General features: G+C 41.1%; 1 protein-coding gene across 3 annotated transcripts in view; it reads left to right on the top strand.

Annotated features, from left to right (window-relative positions):
* HLTF (helicase like transcription factor) overlaps window positions 1-18,622 on the top strand; it is a 165,990-nt gene that overhangs the window by 56,810 nt on the left and 90,558 nt on the right. For all 3 annotated transcript variants that reach the window (XM_014455775.2, XM_023753751.1, XM_023753750.1), the window contains exons 3-8: window positions 9,756-9,922; window positions 11,025-11,158; window positions 12,282-12,379; window positions 14,951-15,025; window positions 15,171-15,362; window positions 17,688-17,783. In XM_014455775.2, the coding sequence (XP_014311261.1) occupies window positions 9,756-9,922; window positions 11,025-11,158; window positions 12,282-12,379; window positions 14,951-15,025; window positions 15,171-15,362; window positions 17,688-17,783 (762 nt within the window). The remainder of the gene's footprint in view (window positions 1-9,755; window positions 9,923-11,024; window positions 11,159-12,281; window positions 12,380-14,950; window positions 15,026-15,170; window positions 15,363-17,687; window positions 17,784-18,622) is intronic.

The raw sequence follows: 18,622 nt of genomic DNA, 5'->3' as shown, positions 1-18,622 counted from the left end.
CAGTGTGTCCTTTAGAGTCTCTGTTTCCTTGTTAAGTTGTCTGGAAGATCTATCCAGTGAAATCAGCAGGGTGTTAAAGTCCCCAACTATGACTGTATTGTTGTCAATCTATCCATTAGAGTCCTGTATAAGTTTTTTAAATATATATATGTATATGTATATATATATATATGCTCCTATATTGGGTGCAAGCATGTTTATCAGTGTTATATCCTCTTTTTTGATCGATTTCTTTAGTATTATGCAGTGACCATTGTTGTGTCTTGTGATGGTCTTCATTTTGAAGTCCATTTTGTTTGATATGAGTATTGCTACTCCAGCTTTTTTTTTTTTCATTTCCATTTGCTAGGAAAATTGTTTTCCATCTCTTCACTCTCATCCTGTGTGAATCTTTTGTTCTGAGCTGGGTCTTTTGTAGGCAGCAAATAGTTGGGTCACATATTTGTATCCATTTAGCTACCCTATGCCTTTTGATTGGAGCATTTAATTCATTTACATTTAGGGTTATTGTTGATAGATACTTATTTATTGCCATTTTAATTCTGTACGGCTAGGTTTCTCTCTCTGTTTCTTCTATTGCATCAGTCCCTTTAGCATGTCTTGCAGTGCTGGCTTGGTGGTCATATACTCCTTTAGCCTTTTTTTTTTTTGTCCGGGAAGCTTTTAATTTGACCACCTACTGTGAATGAAAGCCTTGCTGGATGTAGTAATCTTGGTTTCAGATCCTTGCTTTCAATTACCTTGAGTACTTCATGCCATTCTATTCTGGCCTGTGGAGTTTCTGATGAGAAATCAGGTGTCAGCCTTATGGGAGCTCTTTGTAGCTAACCGTTTTTTTTTCTCTTGCTGCCTTTAAGATTCTCTTTGTCTTTAATTTTTGGCATTTTAATTATGATGTATCTTTTTTAAAAAATATATTTTATTGATTTTTTACAGAGAGGAAGGGAGAGGGATAGAGAGTTAGAAACATCGATGAGAGAGAAACATCGATCAGCTGCCTCCTGCACACCCCCGACTGGGGATGTGCCCCAACCAAGGTACATGCCCTTGACCGGAGTCAAACCTGGGACCCTTGAGTCCGCAGGCTGATGCTCTATCCACTGAGCCAAACCAGTTAGGGCAATTATGATGTATCTTGTCGTTGCCCTGTTTGAGTTTTTGCTTGGGGTTCTCTGTGACTCCTGAATTTGTGTGAGTTTTTTCTTTACCAGGTTAGGGAAGTTTTCTGCCATTATTTCTTCAAACATATTCTCTATTCCTTTCTGCCTCTTCTGGCACACCTACTATTCTAATATTGTTAGGTTTCATGTTGTGCCACAGCTCCCTTAAGCTGTCCACCTTTTTTTTTTTTAATTGTTTTTTTCTTTTTTTTTCTCCTATTGAGTGGTTTTTTCAACCCTGTCTTCTAATTCACTGATTTGATCCTCAGCTTCCATTAATCTGCTATGTATTCCTTCCAATGTGTTCTTTGTTTGTGCTATGTCATTCTTTATTTCTGTTTTCATAGTTAACTATATCTTTTCTCATGGTATTGAGCATCTTTACCATCATTACTCTGAACTCTGTTTCAGATAAATTTTTTCCTAATATATTTTTATTGATTTCAGAGAGGAAGGGTGAGGGAGAGTTAATAACATTAATGATGAGAGAGAATTATTGATTGGCTGCCTCCTGCACACCCCCTATTGGGGATCAAGCCTGCAACCCGGGCATGTGCCCTTGACTGAAATCGAACTTGGGACTCTTCAGTCCGGAGGCCGACACTCTATCCACTCAGCCAAACTAGCAAGGGCTCAGATAATTTTTTTAAAATCTCTGCTTCATTTATCTCTTCTCCTGGGGAATTCTCTTGTTCTTTCATTTGGGGGCGTTCTTTGTCTCCTCATTTTGGATTTGTGACTCTGTATTTGATTGATCCTCTAGGCCTCTCAATCTCTAGTGCAGGACAGTGTCAAACACTGTTTCTGACTAATTAGATAAGGCTAAGACTCAAAGCCTCCAGAGACCACCTCTGCCTACAGACTAATGGGATTCCCACTTTGATTGCCTTCAGGTAATCATCCTCAGGTGTGGCCAGAGTTTTTTTTTAACAGGGTGTGGCAGTTGCTTTTACCTGGAGGCTAATTTTTATTTTTAGTATCTCAAGTGGCCTCAGGGTAAAGTGTTTTCCAGTAGGGTGAGTCAACTGTCTCCCCGCCCCCCTCCCCCCCCAAGGCTAGGCAAATGTCTGTGTGGGATATATGTCTTCTGCTGTGTGAGGGAATGACTCAGCACAGGAAACTGTGGGAGTCTGTCTTCTGAGCTCTATCCCTTGAATCCCCAATCCTGGTTTCTTGTCACACATCTCCAGTCCACTCTGACCTCTCTCTGCCAGAGCACAAGGTGGGTGGCTCCTCAGGGAATTTTGTGCATTGGCCCTTCAAGAGGGAGCCTGAATTTCTAGCTGTCACTCTCTGGCAGGTAGCAATTTGCTGCTTTTCACAGTCAGATGTTATGTGGGTACCCTTATCACTTCTGGTGCTCTCTGCTGGGGGGCCCAGTTTGGGGATTAGATCCCATAAATCTCAGTGGCTGAGTTATCTCTCAGGAACTTTAGTTCCTGTGTTGGGCGCAGGCCAGCCCTTTCACCCTTCCGGCCCTCCTAACAGTCTCTATGCGGTCTCTACTTTTGGTCCTCGAGTATCAGGGTTCTCTCCAGCGAGTCTTCCGTTGATTATTCAGGAAGTTTTTCTGTATTTTAGTTGTAATTTCAGTTTGTTAAATGAATGTCCATGCAGCATCCACTTACTCTGCCACCATTTTTAATCTCCTCCCAATCTACTTTTAATACCTTGTAGTGTGTTCTTGATGTCAGATATATCATTCTTCATTTCTGTCTGGCTCTTGTTCATGGCCTTTATTTTCCTTTTCATGCTGTTGCAATTTGTACTAAGTTCCTTAGTTATCTTTATAACCATTGCTTTGAACTCTGTGTCTGAGAGGTTGCTTTTCTCCATTTCACTTAATTCTTTTTCTGGAGATTCTGTCTTTTCTAATTTGGGGGTTCTTTTTTTGTCTCCCCGTTTTAGCTGTCTCTTTTTATTTGCTTTTGTGTATTATTTGTTTTTATGAACTGCTGTGCATCCCAGTTTTTATAGGCTGGCCTAATGTAAATAGTGTTTTGATGCAATCTCTTTGTTTACCTGTGCCAGATGCTCTAGAAATGCTCCTTATGTGCATTATTTGGGCTCTCCTGTCTTGTTCGTGGAAAGGATCTCCCTTCTGACTTGCTGCCAGTGAGGATCAACCACTACATTGTTTTGCCAGCTCTTAATACAGGTGCTGACAGAAGGGAATAAGGCAAAACAGGGTGAAACCAAAAACAGCATGAAAATCAAGCTACTCAATGCAGTAACAATAGGAAAGACTAAGAAGGAAAAAGAAAACAACGCAAAGAAAAAATATACTAAAAGATGTGCGACCAAAGATTTAGAGGGGATATAAAGAAAAAGGGAGAATGAAGAAGAAAAAAAGATGGCTATATGGAAGCAAAAAGGAAGCTAAAAGAACTAGTATAGGAGGAAAAAGAGGAAACAGGAAATAGATGAAATAATTATTATTAAATTAAAATATAGTAATAATGGGTGTATTAAGATATAGATAGGAAAAGCAAAATGGCAAAGAAATGATTAAACAGAAAAACAAAGCAAAATAAGAAAATTTAATAATAAGAAGAATAGGCTGAAGTAGAATAGAATCAAAGGAAAGAGATAAATTAGAGATATGCAAAAAAAAGAAGAAAGAAAAAGCAAAAAACAAACTAACAATAAAAAATAAAACCTGCGTGCGCACGCACACACACTCACACACGTGCACACACTCACACAGCAAAAAAACCAAAACCACACACATTCACACACTGAAAGTCCTTTGGGTCCTCTATTCGTGGGCCTCACAGGATTTTGCTCTGTGTTATTGAATCCTGGGCTTCCTAGGAGCTGCTCTAGTGCAGGTGAATGTGAGTTACTGTCTCTTTCTGGCTCTGGCCAACCTGATTGAGGTCTGAGAGGTTGAAGCCACTAGTAGTCCAGTGGTTGAGGACTCCTTAGTTCAAAGGCTGGGTCATCATTGAGTCTCATGCCTTGATTGTCTCTGTTCTGAGCTGTATTCCCTTCCCACTCCGAGCTGGTCTCACAGGTGTTAGTTGCAAGCGCTTGGGGCAGAAGGGGACATAGGCACAGTCCTGCTGGTGTTCAATTGCTGGCAGTCTGGTGCCTGAGTTTGGGGTGCGCAAGATGCTGCTGGCTTTCCATTCACTTGCAATCCTTGCTGGTGCCTGCGGCAGGTGCATGCACACCCTCCTGCTGGTGTTCCACTCGCTGTTGGACCTGGGGGGTACCTGCAGGGTGGGTCTCGTGGGAGGTCCCGCTTGTGTTTCACTCATTGTGTTGTCCAGGGCGGTGTCCAAGGCTGGTCTGGGGGTGGTGAGGCTGTGCTCCTACTCATGCTTTCCTTTAGTTCTCATGCTTTAGTCTCTGAAGATATTTAAAATTAAAATTAAAAATTTTTTTCAATAGGTCACATATCTGATTTTCCTTAGGAGTAATTGATATTTTTTCCTTAGGAACAAATTTGTTTTCCTATGAGTGAACCATACTTTCTCATTTCTTTGTGTGTCTCGTTTCTTTTTGTTGTTGTTGAGAAGTGGCCATCTATACTAATAAAAGGGTAATATGCTAATTAGACCGGATATCTGCTGGATGTCTTCCAGACGTCCTTCCGGACAAAGCCGCAGCGGCTGTGAGGGCCGAGATCAGGCGGCAGCTGTAGCAGCTGTGAGGGCCGAGGGCAGGTGGCAGCTGTGGTGGCATCGAGGGCAAGGGCAGGCGGCTGCAGCGGCCGGCAGTGGCAGCCACAGCGGGGTGATGGCAGCGGCTTCTTCCCCTGATTGGCCCAGTTGCCTCTTGCAGAGGGAGGCCAGAGGCAGCAGCAGCGGTGGGGTGATGGGGGCGGTGCCTTCCCTTGATTGGGCCGGTCGCCTCCCGCAGAGGGAGGCCAAGCTGCAGTAGGACATCCCTGCTGGGATTCTTGGTGCAGCCTAACAATAACCAGAATGCACAATGGAGCCCCCTGAGGGCTCCTAGATTGTGAGAGGGGGCAGGCCAGGCTGAGGGACCCCCTTCCAGTGCACAAATTTTTGTGCACCGGGCCTCTAGTCTACACTAATAAAAGAGAAACATGGTAATTAGCGTACGACCGCTACCCTTCCCATTGGCTAATCAGCATATTCTTATGCAAATTAACTGTCAGCCAAGATGGCGGCCGGCAGCCATGCACTGAAGCAAACAAGGAGGCTTGCTTGCTCCAGTGATGGCAGACTCCAACGTTCCCCGCCTGACTTGCCAGCCTCTCAGCTGCAACTCTAAGCAACTATGTTGCAAATATAGAAGCTAAACAAAACCCCAGAAACCGGCTTTCAGTCAGCCGGGCTTCAGCCAGCCGGACCGCAACATTGTATCAAATACAGAAGGTAAAGGCCAGAAACCTGTTTTCAGCAGCGAGGCCTCAGAGCTAAAGCTGGCCCAGAATAGAAAAAAGAAAAAAAAAGGAGCAGTTGGGAGCTTCAGTCACCAGCCAGCCTGAAAACAGCCCTCAGCCCCTCACCCAGACTGGCCAGGCACCCCAGTGAGGACCCCCAACCTGATCCAGGACACCCTTCAGGGCAAACCAGCCAGCCCCCACCCATGCACCAGGCCTCTATTCTATATAGTAAAAGGGTAATATGCCTCCCGGCACCAGGATCAGCGTGAGGGGGCAGCGCCCAAACCCCCTGATCGCCCTGCGGCTCTGTGTGTGACAGGGGGCGGGGCCACAACCTCCCTATCTGCCCTGCTCTGTTCGTGACAGGGGAAGGCGCCCCAACCCCCTGATCAGCCCTGCTCTGTGCCTGATAGGGGGGAGCTCCCCAATCCCCTGATTGCCCTGCGGCTCTGTGTGTGACAGGGTGCGGCACCCCCCCCCCCCCCACGGGCCCTGCTCTGTGTGTGACAGGGTAGAGCCATAACCTCTCCATCGGCCCTGCCCCGAGTGTGACAGTGGCGGCGCCCCAACCCCCTGATCGGCCCTGCTCTGTGGGTGATAGAGGGTGGCGCCCCAACCCCCTCCACGGGCCTTGCTCTGTGTGTGACAGGGTAGAGCCATAACCTCCCCATTGGCCCTGCCCTGAGTGTGACAGGGTGCAGCGCCCCAACCCCCTGATCCGCCCTGCTCTGTGTGTGACAGGGGGCGGTGCCCCAACCCCCCTGATGGGCTCTGCTCTGTGAATGACAGGGGGCAGTGCCCCAACCCCCTGATCGGCCCTGCTCTGTGGGTGACGGGGTGGCGCTGCAACCTCCCTATCGATCCTGCCTTGAGTGTGACAGGGGGTGGTGCCCCAACCCCCCAATCGGCCCTACCCTGAGCGTGACTGAGGGTGGCATCGCAACCTCCCGATCCCCCCTGCTCTGTGCATGACAGGGGGCGGCGCCCCAACTCCCCAATCGGCCCTGCTCTGAGCCTGACCAGGGGCTGCACCTAGGGATTGGGCGTGCCCTCTGCCACCCGGGAGCAGGCCTAAGCCAGCAGGTTGTTATCTCCCGAGGGGTCCCAGACTGCGAGAGGGCACAGGCCGGGCTGGGGGACCCCACCTCCTCCCCACCCCCGAGTGCACAAATTTTTGTGCACCGGGCCTCTAGTTTTAAATAATTTGGTAACTCTAGAAATCAGATTTCTCCCCTCTCCATAATTATTTGTTGCTGATTTGGTAATTGTTGTTTTTGTTTAATGACTTCTGAATTAATCCTGTAAAATCTATTATTTGTTGTGTGTGGCCACTGATGTCTGTACTTGGTTAGTTCAGTGGCAGCTAATGATTGTATTGCAAATAGTAAATCTCCCAGTCTTTACTGAGAGGATCTGTGTGCATTTGGGGCACTCCTTCAACACACAGCCAAGCAATGATCAACTCTGCCTTAGCCTTTACTTCCTGCTTGTTCAGACCTTCAAGTTCAGCCAGAAGTGAGAGCTTAGGACCTTCTCAGGTCTTTCCTGAACACATGCACAGTCTTGAGCATGCATACTTCGTAGGTGTGCATATGGCCTTCTAAATCCCCAGAAATATGTTGGAGCTTTTCAAAGCCCCTTTGGACATCTTTTCATTCCCCAGCTTTTTCTCTGTCCCAACTGTCTGTATAATTGTTTTTGGACAAACACCCACCCAAGGGAGAAGGGTTTTATACTGTGTTAGCTCAGAGGTCAATTAAAAAAAAAATCTCTGCAAGTGGGGGTCTTCTAGAGAACCATAATACAGGTCAAATAATGACAGTTCTTTGGGAATAAATCTTGAAAGATTCTGCTCCATTGTGCATTCTGGTTATTGTTAGGCTGCACCAAGAATCCCAGCAGGTTGTTATTTTTGAAGGTTATCATGTAGCTGAGAGCTGGAGATGGGACCAGAACACATATATTCAACTGTTTTTCTTTTTTTCCCAATATCCAAGACTTTTTAAAAAAATGTTTTTTATTGATTTCAGAGAGGAAAAGAGAGGAAGAAAGAAATAGAAACATTGATGATCAGAGAGAACCATTGATTGGCTGCCTCCTGCACCCCATCACCTACTGGGGATCAAGCCCACAACCTGGGCATGTGCCCTGACCAGGAATTGAACCGGGACCTCCTGGTTTATGGGTTGATGCTCAACCACAGCCACACATGCCGGGCTCACCTGTTTTTCTTGAATTAACACTCCTTGTTTTTGTAATCCTTTCATTGTAGTTTTCAGAGTTCTGAAAAAAATTGGTGCTGACAATTTTTGCCAGTCTTTATTTTTCTTCCTTCCTTCCTCTCTCCCTCCCTCCCTCCTTCCTCCCTCCCTCCCTCCTTCCTTCCTTCCTTCCTTCCTTCCTTCCTTCCTTCCTTAATGGAGGAGAGAATTTTCTGAAGTCCTTAGTCTTCCATTTTCAGTGTCACCCTCAGGTAATTTTTAATCAAATGGAACCAGAACGGCATGAGTTGAAGTCTGTATATATTTTCTTATCCCAGTTCCATTCTCACTTATGATTAATGCCTCTTTCCCCTTTTAGAGTCTGAAGAATTCAGACTTAGGAACCAGCCTGCCTAGATTCAAATCCTAGCATTGCTACTTATTAGTTTTACTAGAGGCCCAGTGCACAAAAATTTGTGCACTCGGAGGGGGGTCCCTCAGTCTGGCTTGTGCCCTCTCACAGTCTGGGACCCCTTGGGGGATGTCCACCTGCTGGCTTAGGCCCTCTCCCTGGGGGATTGGGCCTAAGCTGGTAGTCAGACATACTCTGGTAGCCCGGGAGCCCTCGGGGGATGTCCACTTGCCAGCGGGGAGCAGGCCTAAGCTGCAGTCGGACATCCTTAGCGTGCTGAGGAGGGGGGAGAGGCTCCCACCACCACCGCTGTACTGGCAGCCGTCAGCCTGGCTTGTGGCTGAGCAGAGCTCCCTCTGTGGGAGCACACTGACCACCATAGGGAAGCTCCTGCATCGAGCATCTGTGCCCTGGTGGTCAGTGTGTGTCATAGTGACCAGTCATTCCCAGTCTTTCTGTTGTTAGGGTCAATTTGCATATTACCCTTTTATTATATAGGATAGAGGCCTGGTGCATGGGTGGGGGCCGGCTGGTTTGCCCTGAAGGGTGTCCCGGATCAGGGTTGGGGTCCCACTGGGGTGCCTGGTCAGCCTGGGTGACGGGCTTAGAGCCGTTTTCAGACTGGCCACACCCCCTTCAGGGTGGGGGTCCCCACTAGGGTGCCTGGCCAGCATGGGTGAGTGGCTGATGGCTGTTTGCAGGCTGGCCACAGCCCCTTCAGGGTGGGGGTCCCCTCTGGGGTGCCTGGCCAGCCTGGGTGAGGGGCTGATGGCTGTTTGCAGGATGGCCACAGCCCCTTCAGTGTAGGGGTCCCCGCTGGGGTGCCTGGCCAGCCTGGGTGAGGGGCTGATGGCTGTTTGCAGGCTGGCCACAGCCCCCAGCCACCGAAGCTCCCAGTGTAGGCTGGCTGGAAGCAGGTATCTGGGATTTATTTGTCTTCTATAATTGAAACTTTATTGCCTTGAGCGGAGGCCACAGCTGGCCAGGGCAGGTGGGAAGCTTGGCTTCCTCCATCGCCGGGGCAACCAAGCCTCCTGCTTGCTCCAGCTCCATGGCTGCCGGCCGCCATCTTGGCTGGGTTAATTTGCATATAGTCACTCTGATTGGCTGGTGGGTGTGGCTTGGGCGTAGCAGGGGTGCGGTTAATTTGCATGTTTCTCTTTTATTAGATTAGATGATCTTAGGCAAGTTACTTAACTTTTCTGTGCTTTACTGTCTTCATCTGTAAAATGGGGATAATACATAGTACCTACCAAGTCAATCTATGTAATGTACTTATAACAATGTTTAGCAGTACTCAATAATGATTACTTGTTTTCAGAAGTTATGATGCTGAAAATTTTAGGTAGTGTGATTCTGTTGTTTAATTTGATTGTGTCTCTTACATATCAAGGATTTGTTAACTTAATGAATGCACATTAGAAAAATATTTTAAAAGAATCATTAAAATATTTTCTTTAATATTTCTCTAGAAATATGAGTCCAACAAAATACACATTTCTTATGCAATGTTACTCAGTAAGCATTAAACAATTAATGGAAATCCCAGATAAAATATGATGAAGAAAGCTATTATTGTATGTTTATTATTTATAATATTATCTGTTTATTATTTTTGTTAGGTTAATAATAATGAAATGGTTGCATTACAACGAGACCCCAATAACCCCTATGATAAGAATGCAATTAAAGTAAACAATGTGAATGGAAATCAAGTTGGCCATTTAAAGAAAGAGCTTGCAGCTGCTTTGGCCTATATTATGGACAACAAATTGGCACAAGTTGAAGGGTAATGTATTTCAGAGTTTAGTTTTAATAATTTTGAGTTGTATTGAGCTTTGAATTTGTTATGTCTGTATAGTTATCACTACACCTTTAGCATGTGTTTAATAAATGTTTTAATTCTCCTGTCATTTACCTCTACTACCTAGCTATTCCCTCACTTTTCTTTTGAATTATTGCCTTGGAGAAAAATAGACTATGGTTTAAATATTGGGAAGTTCACACTGTCTCTCCAAACCTTTTAGTGCATAGATTTGGGAGTTTGGAAGTGTTTGTTTAAATCAAAGGTTGTGAAACTGGTAGCCTGTGATCAGATGTAGGTCAGCTTCATTTTGTCTACACAGTGTTTAAAAATTAAAAATTTCCCCCAATATTTGAATATCTGGATATCCTGTATTTTATACGTTATTTTTTCCTGAATATAAAAATTATTTATGAAGATTATTCTTGACAAATGGAAGGTTTGGTGATGCTGATCTCTCATTTTCACATGACATCAATTGACTACTGCTGAGTAGCACCTATAGCTTTATCCAGGGCATACTCCAGTTCTTTTGTACATTTGTGTTTGTGATCTCAATTTAAGTATGGAATGTTAGGATATAAAAAAGTGAGTTTGGAAGACAAAGGCTCAGAAATGTCTTCTCACTTTATTTGTGTACTTGTTTTCTTCTTTCTCAGTTCATCAGGTTTTTCAAATATTGAGAATAAACTGGATCAGAAATAGTTCTTGCAAATAATTCTCCAGTTTCAGAATGGGTTGCTAGCCTCTGGTTGTATTAATGAAAGCTCTACCCTCTCAGTTAAACTTACTATTTTATTTATCTTACAAGATTGATTATAGACTATTCTTATATTTAAACACTGCTTTATCTATCTAGTTTACTCTGTTTCTTCTGTCATTCTGTTAGTAAAAACCGCCCCTTTCTTCTGATTATTGTTGGTCCTGTTCCTATCATTTTCTTTCTCGTCTGCCCACTAGTTCTTCCCTATTTTACTTCATGCAAAATTTGAATGCAACACAGAATATTTAATAGTCAGATTCTTAATGGGAGTGAAAAATGGCCACTTTTAATTTCTCACTTTTTTTTCCTTCTTAAATACAATAGGGTAGTCCCTTTTGGTGCAAACAACGCTTTTACCATGCCTCTGCATATGACTCTTTGGGGAAAAGAAGAAAATAGAAAAGCGGTTTTAGATCAGTTGAAAAAACATGGATTTAAATTGGGTCCTGCACCAAAAAGTAAGTTTAGGGTTTAACCTACTATTATTTTGATATTGTAAAAATGTAGAAATTGTAAACATTTGTTATCTTAAGTGATACTTTGAGTTTGGTTGACTAAACTAATTTGCATGAAGGCTCTAAGTTATAACTTTTGTGGAGTCTTTTAAAGAAAATCCGGGAATTTTTTTCTCTTAATTTGAAACAACTATAGTTTCATAGGAGGTTTTACACACACACACACACACACACACACACACACACACACACACACACACAGAGAGAGAGAGAGAGAGAGAGAGAGAGAGAGAGAGAGAGAAATATACTAGGAGGTCCTATAAATCCCTCCCGCAAATTCCTCTAATGATAGTATCTAGAAATCTTGATTGTAAATGTTCTCTTTGATAAATTACATATAGACAATAAGAATCTCAAAATAGAGAATGGGAAAGAATTATTTGTTTAGCAAGTGTTTATTCAAATAATGTAGAATTATTTTAATAGTGTATTAATGATAGGATTTAGCTTTTAAAAAACTTTTAAAAAATTTTTTTATTATTATTTTTTAAAAATATATTTTATTGATTTTCTACAGAGAGGAAGGGAGAGGGATAGAGAGTTAGAAACATCCATGAGAGAGAAACATCGATCAGCTGCCTCCTGCACACCCCCCACTGGGGATGTGCCCGCAACCAAGGTACATGCCCTTGACTGGAATCCAACCTGGGACCCTTCAGTTCGCAGGCCAACGCTCTATCCACTGAGCCAAACCGGTCAGGGCAAAAAAAACTATTTTTTTTAAATCTTCACTCTAGGATATGTTTTTATTTATTTTAGAGGGGGGGGGGAGAGTGTGAGAGAGAGAGAAACATCGATGTGAGAGAGACATCAATCACCTGCCTGCTGCACACAACCTGTCCCGTGATTGAACCTGGATATGTGCTCTGACCTGGAATCAAACTCATGACCTTTTGGTGTACAGGTTAACGCTCCAACCAACTGAGCCACACCGTCCAGGGCTAAAAAATTTTAAAATATATTAAAGAGTATTTTTAATGGAGCTTATTTTATAAGTTTTAAAAGCTATTTGCTAAAAAATAACCTATTTTATTTGGTGATTTTATTTTCATTTTGTAAATTATAGCTTTTGGATTCAGTTTGGAAAGTGGTTGGGGCTCTGGAAAAGCTGGGCCAAGCTATAGTATGCCAGTTCATGCTGCAGTACAGCTGACAACTGAACAGGTGTGCTTTTCTTATATTTTGTAATCTAAAAGTGAATTTTAAATGAAGAGTGGTGTTTAAAAGAATAAGATAAATATGTATGTGCTCGCATTAGTGATCTTCAGATATATTGTTAAGTTATGTAACATATAGAATAAATATATATTGCAAACATTTATGTAAAAAGAAATCAGTGATAAGGAATATATCCATGGGCTCACATTCATACCTACATTTAAAACACCTATATTGCTGTATATGCATGGGATGTTTCAGTATATTTTGATGTTTTTATTGTGTTTGAAATTTTTGAACTATGCAAGTATTTTTTAAAAATTAAAGCTTGAATTTTAACTCCTTTTAGTAAGGTTGCAAATATAGTGCTAAAAAAATAATTCCAGTTCTTTGGCATTACTCTAATGCTTAACTTTGTCTATTTGTAATTTAGGATACTGTTATCCTGAATTAGTTTGGGGTGGGGGGGGGAAGGGATATAAAATAAAGTAATGCAGATCAATCTACAATTTTTTTTGTCTCTACCCATCAGTATTAGTGTTAGCCTTTTTCTATTCTGATTATAAATTACTGAATTTTCCCTACTTATTGTTAGAAGGTCTTGAGCCTATGTCTGGTGGGTAAACCCCAGGTTACCTCTCCTAACTGTTTAGAGTTGGCCTGATTTCTTCTGGACTATTGCTATATATTCATGTGGTATTTACAAAAGTAATTCTAACACATATACATTGCTATAAAAGTTGACTAGATCCAATTTAAAGAACCAACTAAATTAGCAGAAGATTGAAATCATCCCAATATTTTTTTTAAATATCTTTTATTGATTTTTTACAGAGAGGAAGGGAGAGGGATAGAGAGTTAGAAACATGGATGAGAGAGAAACATACATCATCTGCCTCCTGCACACCTCCTACTGGGGATGTGCCCACAACCAAGGTACATACCCTTGACTGGAATCGAACCTGGGACCCTTCAGTCCGCAGGCCGACACTCTATCCACCAAGCCAAACCTGTTAGGGCTCGTCCCAATATTTTATGTTACACAGCAAGATTTTTACTGCAGTAATAAAAAATAAAAAATCATTGACTGAAAAAAAGTCAAATGTACCTGGTAGGATCCACCAAAATGGTTTGAATGCAACTATGTAATCCTATCTATAATCATAAATGCGTAATATGCTAATTAGACCAGACAGCCAAACAACATTCTGGATGTCCTTCCAGACGAAGCTGTGGAGGCAGGGACCGAGGCAGAGGCACTTATGGGTGATCAGGCAGGCAGGCAGAGTGGTTAGGGGTGATCAGGCAGGCAGGTGAGTGGTTAGGAGCTATCAGGCAGACAGATGAGTGGTTCGGGGCGATCAGGCAGGCAGGCGAGTGGTTGGGGTGATGAAGCAGGCAGGCAGAATGATTAGGGGCAATCAAGCATTCAGGCAGGCAAGTGGTTAGGAGCCAGTGGTCCTGGATTGCGAGAGGGATGTCCGACTGCCAGTTTAGGCCCAATCCAGCAGAGATCTAGCAGTTGGACATCCCCCGAGGGGTCCTGGATTGCAAGAGGGTGCAGGCCAGGCTGAGGGACCTCCCCCCTCCCCATGCACAAATTTCGTTCACCGGGCCTCTAGTCTTATATAATAAAAGGCTAATATGCAAATTGACCGAATGGTGGAATGACTGGTCACTATGATGTGCACTGACCACCAGGGGGCAGATGGTCAATGCAGGAGCTGCCCCCTGGTGGTCAGTGTGCTCCCACAGGGGAAGCGCTGCTCAGCCAGAAGCTATGAGCCAAGCTCATGGCTGGCAAGCGCAGTGGTGGTGGCAGGAGCCTCTCCCACCTCCGTGGCAGCACTAAGCCAGCAGTCATACATCCCCTGAGGACTCCGGGACTGCTAGAGGTAACAGGCCAGGCTGAGGGGACCCTCCCCCAACCCCCCCAAGTGCACGAATTTTGTTCACTGGGCCTCTAGTACAGTGATGGCGAACCTTTTGAGTTTGGCGTGTCAGCATTTTGAAAAACCCTAACTTAACTCTGGTGCCATGTCACATGTAGAAATTTTTTGATCTTTGCAACCATAGTAAAACAAAGATTTATATTTTTGATATTTATTTTATATATTTAAATGCCATTTAACAAAGAAAAATCAACCAAAAAATGAGATCGCGTGTCACCTCTGACACGCGTGTCATAGGTTCGCCATCACTGCTCTAGTATAATCATAGAAATTCAATGGCAGGAGGAACCTTAGAGACATTCTATATCTAGTTCATTCCTTTGATTTTACAGGAATAAGATACAGGGCCATAAAGGTTAAGTGTGTTGCCCAAAGTTATTTATAGGTTTATTTGTGACAGAGCTATTACTGAAACCCAATATTTACAACTCTATTCTTCTGACTGTAACATAGTTACCTTTTATACCTAAACCACTTATTCATTCTGTATTCACTGAGCAGTGTAGTATTTTAAATAATTGATGTACCTTTTGTTATTCAACTTTTATAGTTGATTAAATATCCGAGTTGTGTAATTATTATTTTAATTGTTTTGTTCCATGTTTCTTATTGCTCTTTGTTGTAGCTTAAAACAGAATTTGACAAATTGTTTGAAGATCTAAAAGAAGATGATAAAACTCATGAAATGGAACCAGCTGAGGTACTGAACCAGTATTTTCAATTTATAAATATTCTATTAATTTATACATTTTTTATCACAAGATTAGCTGTTTTCCAGATTCGGAGGGAGGAGGGGCTGAAAGCGCTTATTGTACCTCTATTTATGACATTTCTTTTATTTAAAGGCTATTGAAACATCATTGCTCCCACATCAAAAACAAGCTCTAGCTTGGATGATTTCCCGGGAAAACAGTAAAGAACTTCCACCATTCTGGGAACAGCGAAGTGACTTATACTATAACACAATAACAAATTTTTCTGAGAAGGATCGACCAGAAAATGTCCATGGAGGAATTTTAGCTGATGATATGGGTTTGGTAATTATTCTTTTTCTTGAGTTAGTAAAATTTTATTTTGTAATCGTGATTTTATAGAAAGTAATTTTGAAGTAGGTAAGAGGAATATATTAATGCCAGTTTGGGACTAGATTTCACTTCCAGTGTAGAACACAGTTTTTTCCTATGATTTTCAGTTAAAATAATGGTAAGCTTTTTGTTTTTGTACTCTTAAGATACAATTAAAATAATTAGTGTAATGATATTAACATGTTTTTCTCAAAAATTTTTAAAAGGAAAGACAACAGTGTTATGTAAAATTATTTGTAGTATATCACAAATGTTGTGATATGCAGAGTACTTAAATGTATATTCATGATTCCTTACACCAGCAGTTTTTATACTTTTTGGTCTCAGTGACCCTTTACACTAAAAAATTCTTGAGTGGCCCAAAGAGCTTTTTTTTTTTTGTGGGTTATATCTATTAATATATCTATAAATATTTATACTATTAATTTTAATTTATACTATTAAAATTTTTTTAATTATTAACTGAAAAATAACAGTTAACAAACTTACTTGTTAACATGAATAGCATATTTTTTTAATGAAAAGTATTCAAAAACAAAAGCAATTTTGATAAGAAAACTCACATTTAATTTTGCAAATCATTTTAATGTCTGGGCTAATAGATGGCATCTGAATCTGGTTTATCATTCAGTCCGTTGTGATATATGTTTTGTTTAAAATATGTAAAGAAACTTAATCCTTACACAGATTTGTAGTTGGAAAGAGAGCAGTGTTTTAATAGCCTTTTTAGATAAATATAGTCTTCTTTGATACAATAAAAAAATCAAGCAAGTATTAGTTCATTACATATTGTAGTTATAATGTGGAACTTAAAAGTCATATCAGTGAACTTTTTATACTCTATTAAAATCCATTGGGGTAGCTTACATATTGAATGCATATTTTACCCATGCATGATTTTATAACATCAGGCATTTTATAAAATCATTCACTGAGTTATACAGATCTGTCAAATGTCAATGCATTTCATTATATTATATCAACAATTTTAATTCATTGGTAATACTGCTGATCTTATTAGGCATTTACATTTTGGAAAGCTTCTATTCCCATAGTATCGGATACAAGTTTTCTAACATTCTGATTTTTGCTTGAAAGTTGAAATTTTATCATTAACAATAGATGCTATCAATTGTTTCCCTAGAAGACGATAGACTCACTTTGTTCATTTTTCAAGAAAATTTCTGCCACTTTGTCATGAATAACTAGTTGTTGGTTATTCTTTCATGTAAAATTAGTGATGCATAAAAAAGTGATGATGTGAGATGATGCATCATGGTTAATCTCACAGTGATTTTTCCCCTAGATAGCCCTCATATTTTGGTATCAAAAGAAGTATTTTATGTGTACTTCTCATCTTGTTTTACAGGATATTTTAAAGATATGTACTTAGGAGGCAAGATTTAATAAAATTAATGTGTACTGCTTCATTAAGAACATTTTTAACATTCTTAAAGTGAAACTGGCATTTACTTTTTTTTATTATGAGTGGCAGTTAATACAATAATCACTATTAGAAAGTAGTGTCACCTGTTTTGTTTTATGCTAAGGCACTAGCAATTTTGCCCTCCATTGCTTTTTGTGGCATTCCTACAGATGTTAACACAAATAAGGTCTTAGAAGTATTATGAAAATAGTTTTGATTGCACATAACTCCTGAAAGGGTCCTGGGGTCCCCTAGGGCCTGTATGGATCACACATTGAAAATTGCTACCTTACACTGCCTTAAAATTCCCAGATTTGTTTCTGTGTTGCTAATTATAAATTCAGCTATGGCCAAAAATAAAAAATTGCATGTTTTTATTTAAGAAAAACCTATAAGATATATCATGTTCTTTATAGCTTTTAAGTGTTGGAATTATATTTAAATGAAATTTAATAAAATGATTACCTTATGTGTATACTGGAATGACTGATAATTTTAAATTAGCTTGGAATTATATAGCAAGCAAAAGTAGTTTCATGATAAAGTTATTAGTTTAGGGTTAAATGTAAACTCTTAGAACAGCAGTCATTTAATAAAACCACATTTCTCAGAGATGTTTATAGTATTTTATGAGTAAATAATTTAATAATTTCTAACAATGCAGTGTGGGAAAGTATTTCTTAATGACACTTTTAATTAATATGTATATTATCTAATATAATAATCAGTACACTTCTGTGGCTTTGAATGGTGTTTGATATTTACTTAATTGATTTTAAATTGGTTTTGGAATGTTCTCTCATCAACTGGATTTTAGAATCTGACCATTTGTCTTTTTGAAAAATTTTAAGGGCAAAACTCTTACAGCCATTGCAGTAATTCTTACCAACTTCCATGATGGTAAACCTCTTCCTGTTGAAAGAATTAAAAAAAATCAACTGAAGAAGGTAAAGTATTAGTGAATGTTTGTGTTTTTTTTTCCTCTGAAGTCTTTGGTTTAGTTTTAAAACTTTTAAATTTGTCATTAAAAAATAATTGCCAAAAAATTGATAATATGCATTGTTTTCAGAGACATCAGGCCTCTCTCATTTGTTGCTGATAAGAGTGAACATCAGTGCCACATTCTTGAGGGCATTTTGGTAATTTGTATCAAGAGCCTTGAAAATGTTTATAATTTTCCAGTCAATAATGTCTTTTTAAAGAAACTACCTAAAGAAGTTATCAGAAATGTATTTTTTCCAAAGATAAAAGTACAAGTTTATTTCCCCTCAGCATTATTTTAGACACAAAAAAGAAACACCTCGGAGAAACCAAGATGGCGGCATAAGTAAACACCGGAAATTGCTGACTCGCACAACCACTTCAAAAATACAACTAAACGACAAAACGGACATCATCCAGAACCACAGGAAGGCTGGCTGAGTGGAAATTCTACAACTAGAAGGAAAGAGAAAAGCACACTGAGAATCAGAGGAGGTGCGGAAGTAAAGTGCAGAGGTACGGAGGCGTACGTGGAAAGGGCTGGCAACTGAGGACACGGTTGTCTTTTTCAATCAGGAGGGAGTCTCAAGCTCCTGACTGCTCTGAACTCCAGTTCCCAGCGACTCTCTGGGGACCAAGACTCATACAGGGAGAAACTGGACTGTCTGGCATCGGGCGGAACTCGAGGGCTGCTTTTCTCTCAGAGGGGCTTGCAGCGATTTACCGGGGACACTGAGACCGCGGGACCCTCTTAGGGTGACTGAGGGAGGAGCCCATAGCTGCTTGCTCCGCCCTGTTGATCCCC

The sequence above is a fragment of the Myotis lucifugus genome, unplaced genomic scaffold (genome assembly GCF_000147115.1).
Source record: "Myotis lucifugus unplaced genomic scaffold, Myoluc2.0 scaffold_50, whole genome shotgun sequence".
Classification (NCBI taxonomy): Eukaryota; Metazoa; Chordata; class Mammalia; order Chiroptera; family Vespertilionidae; genus Myotis; species Myotis lucifugus.
This window is presented reverse-complemented; position numbering and strand designations above follow the sequence as displayed.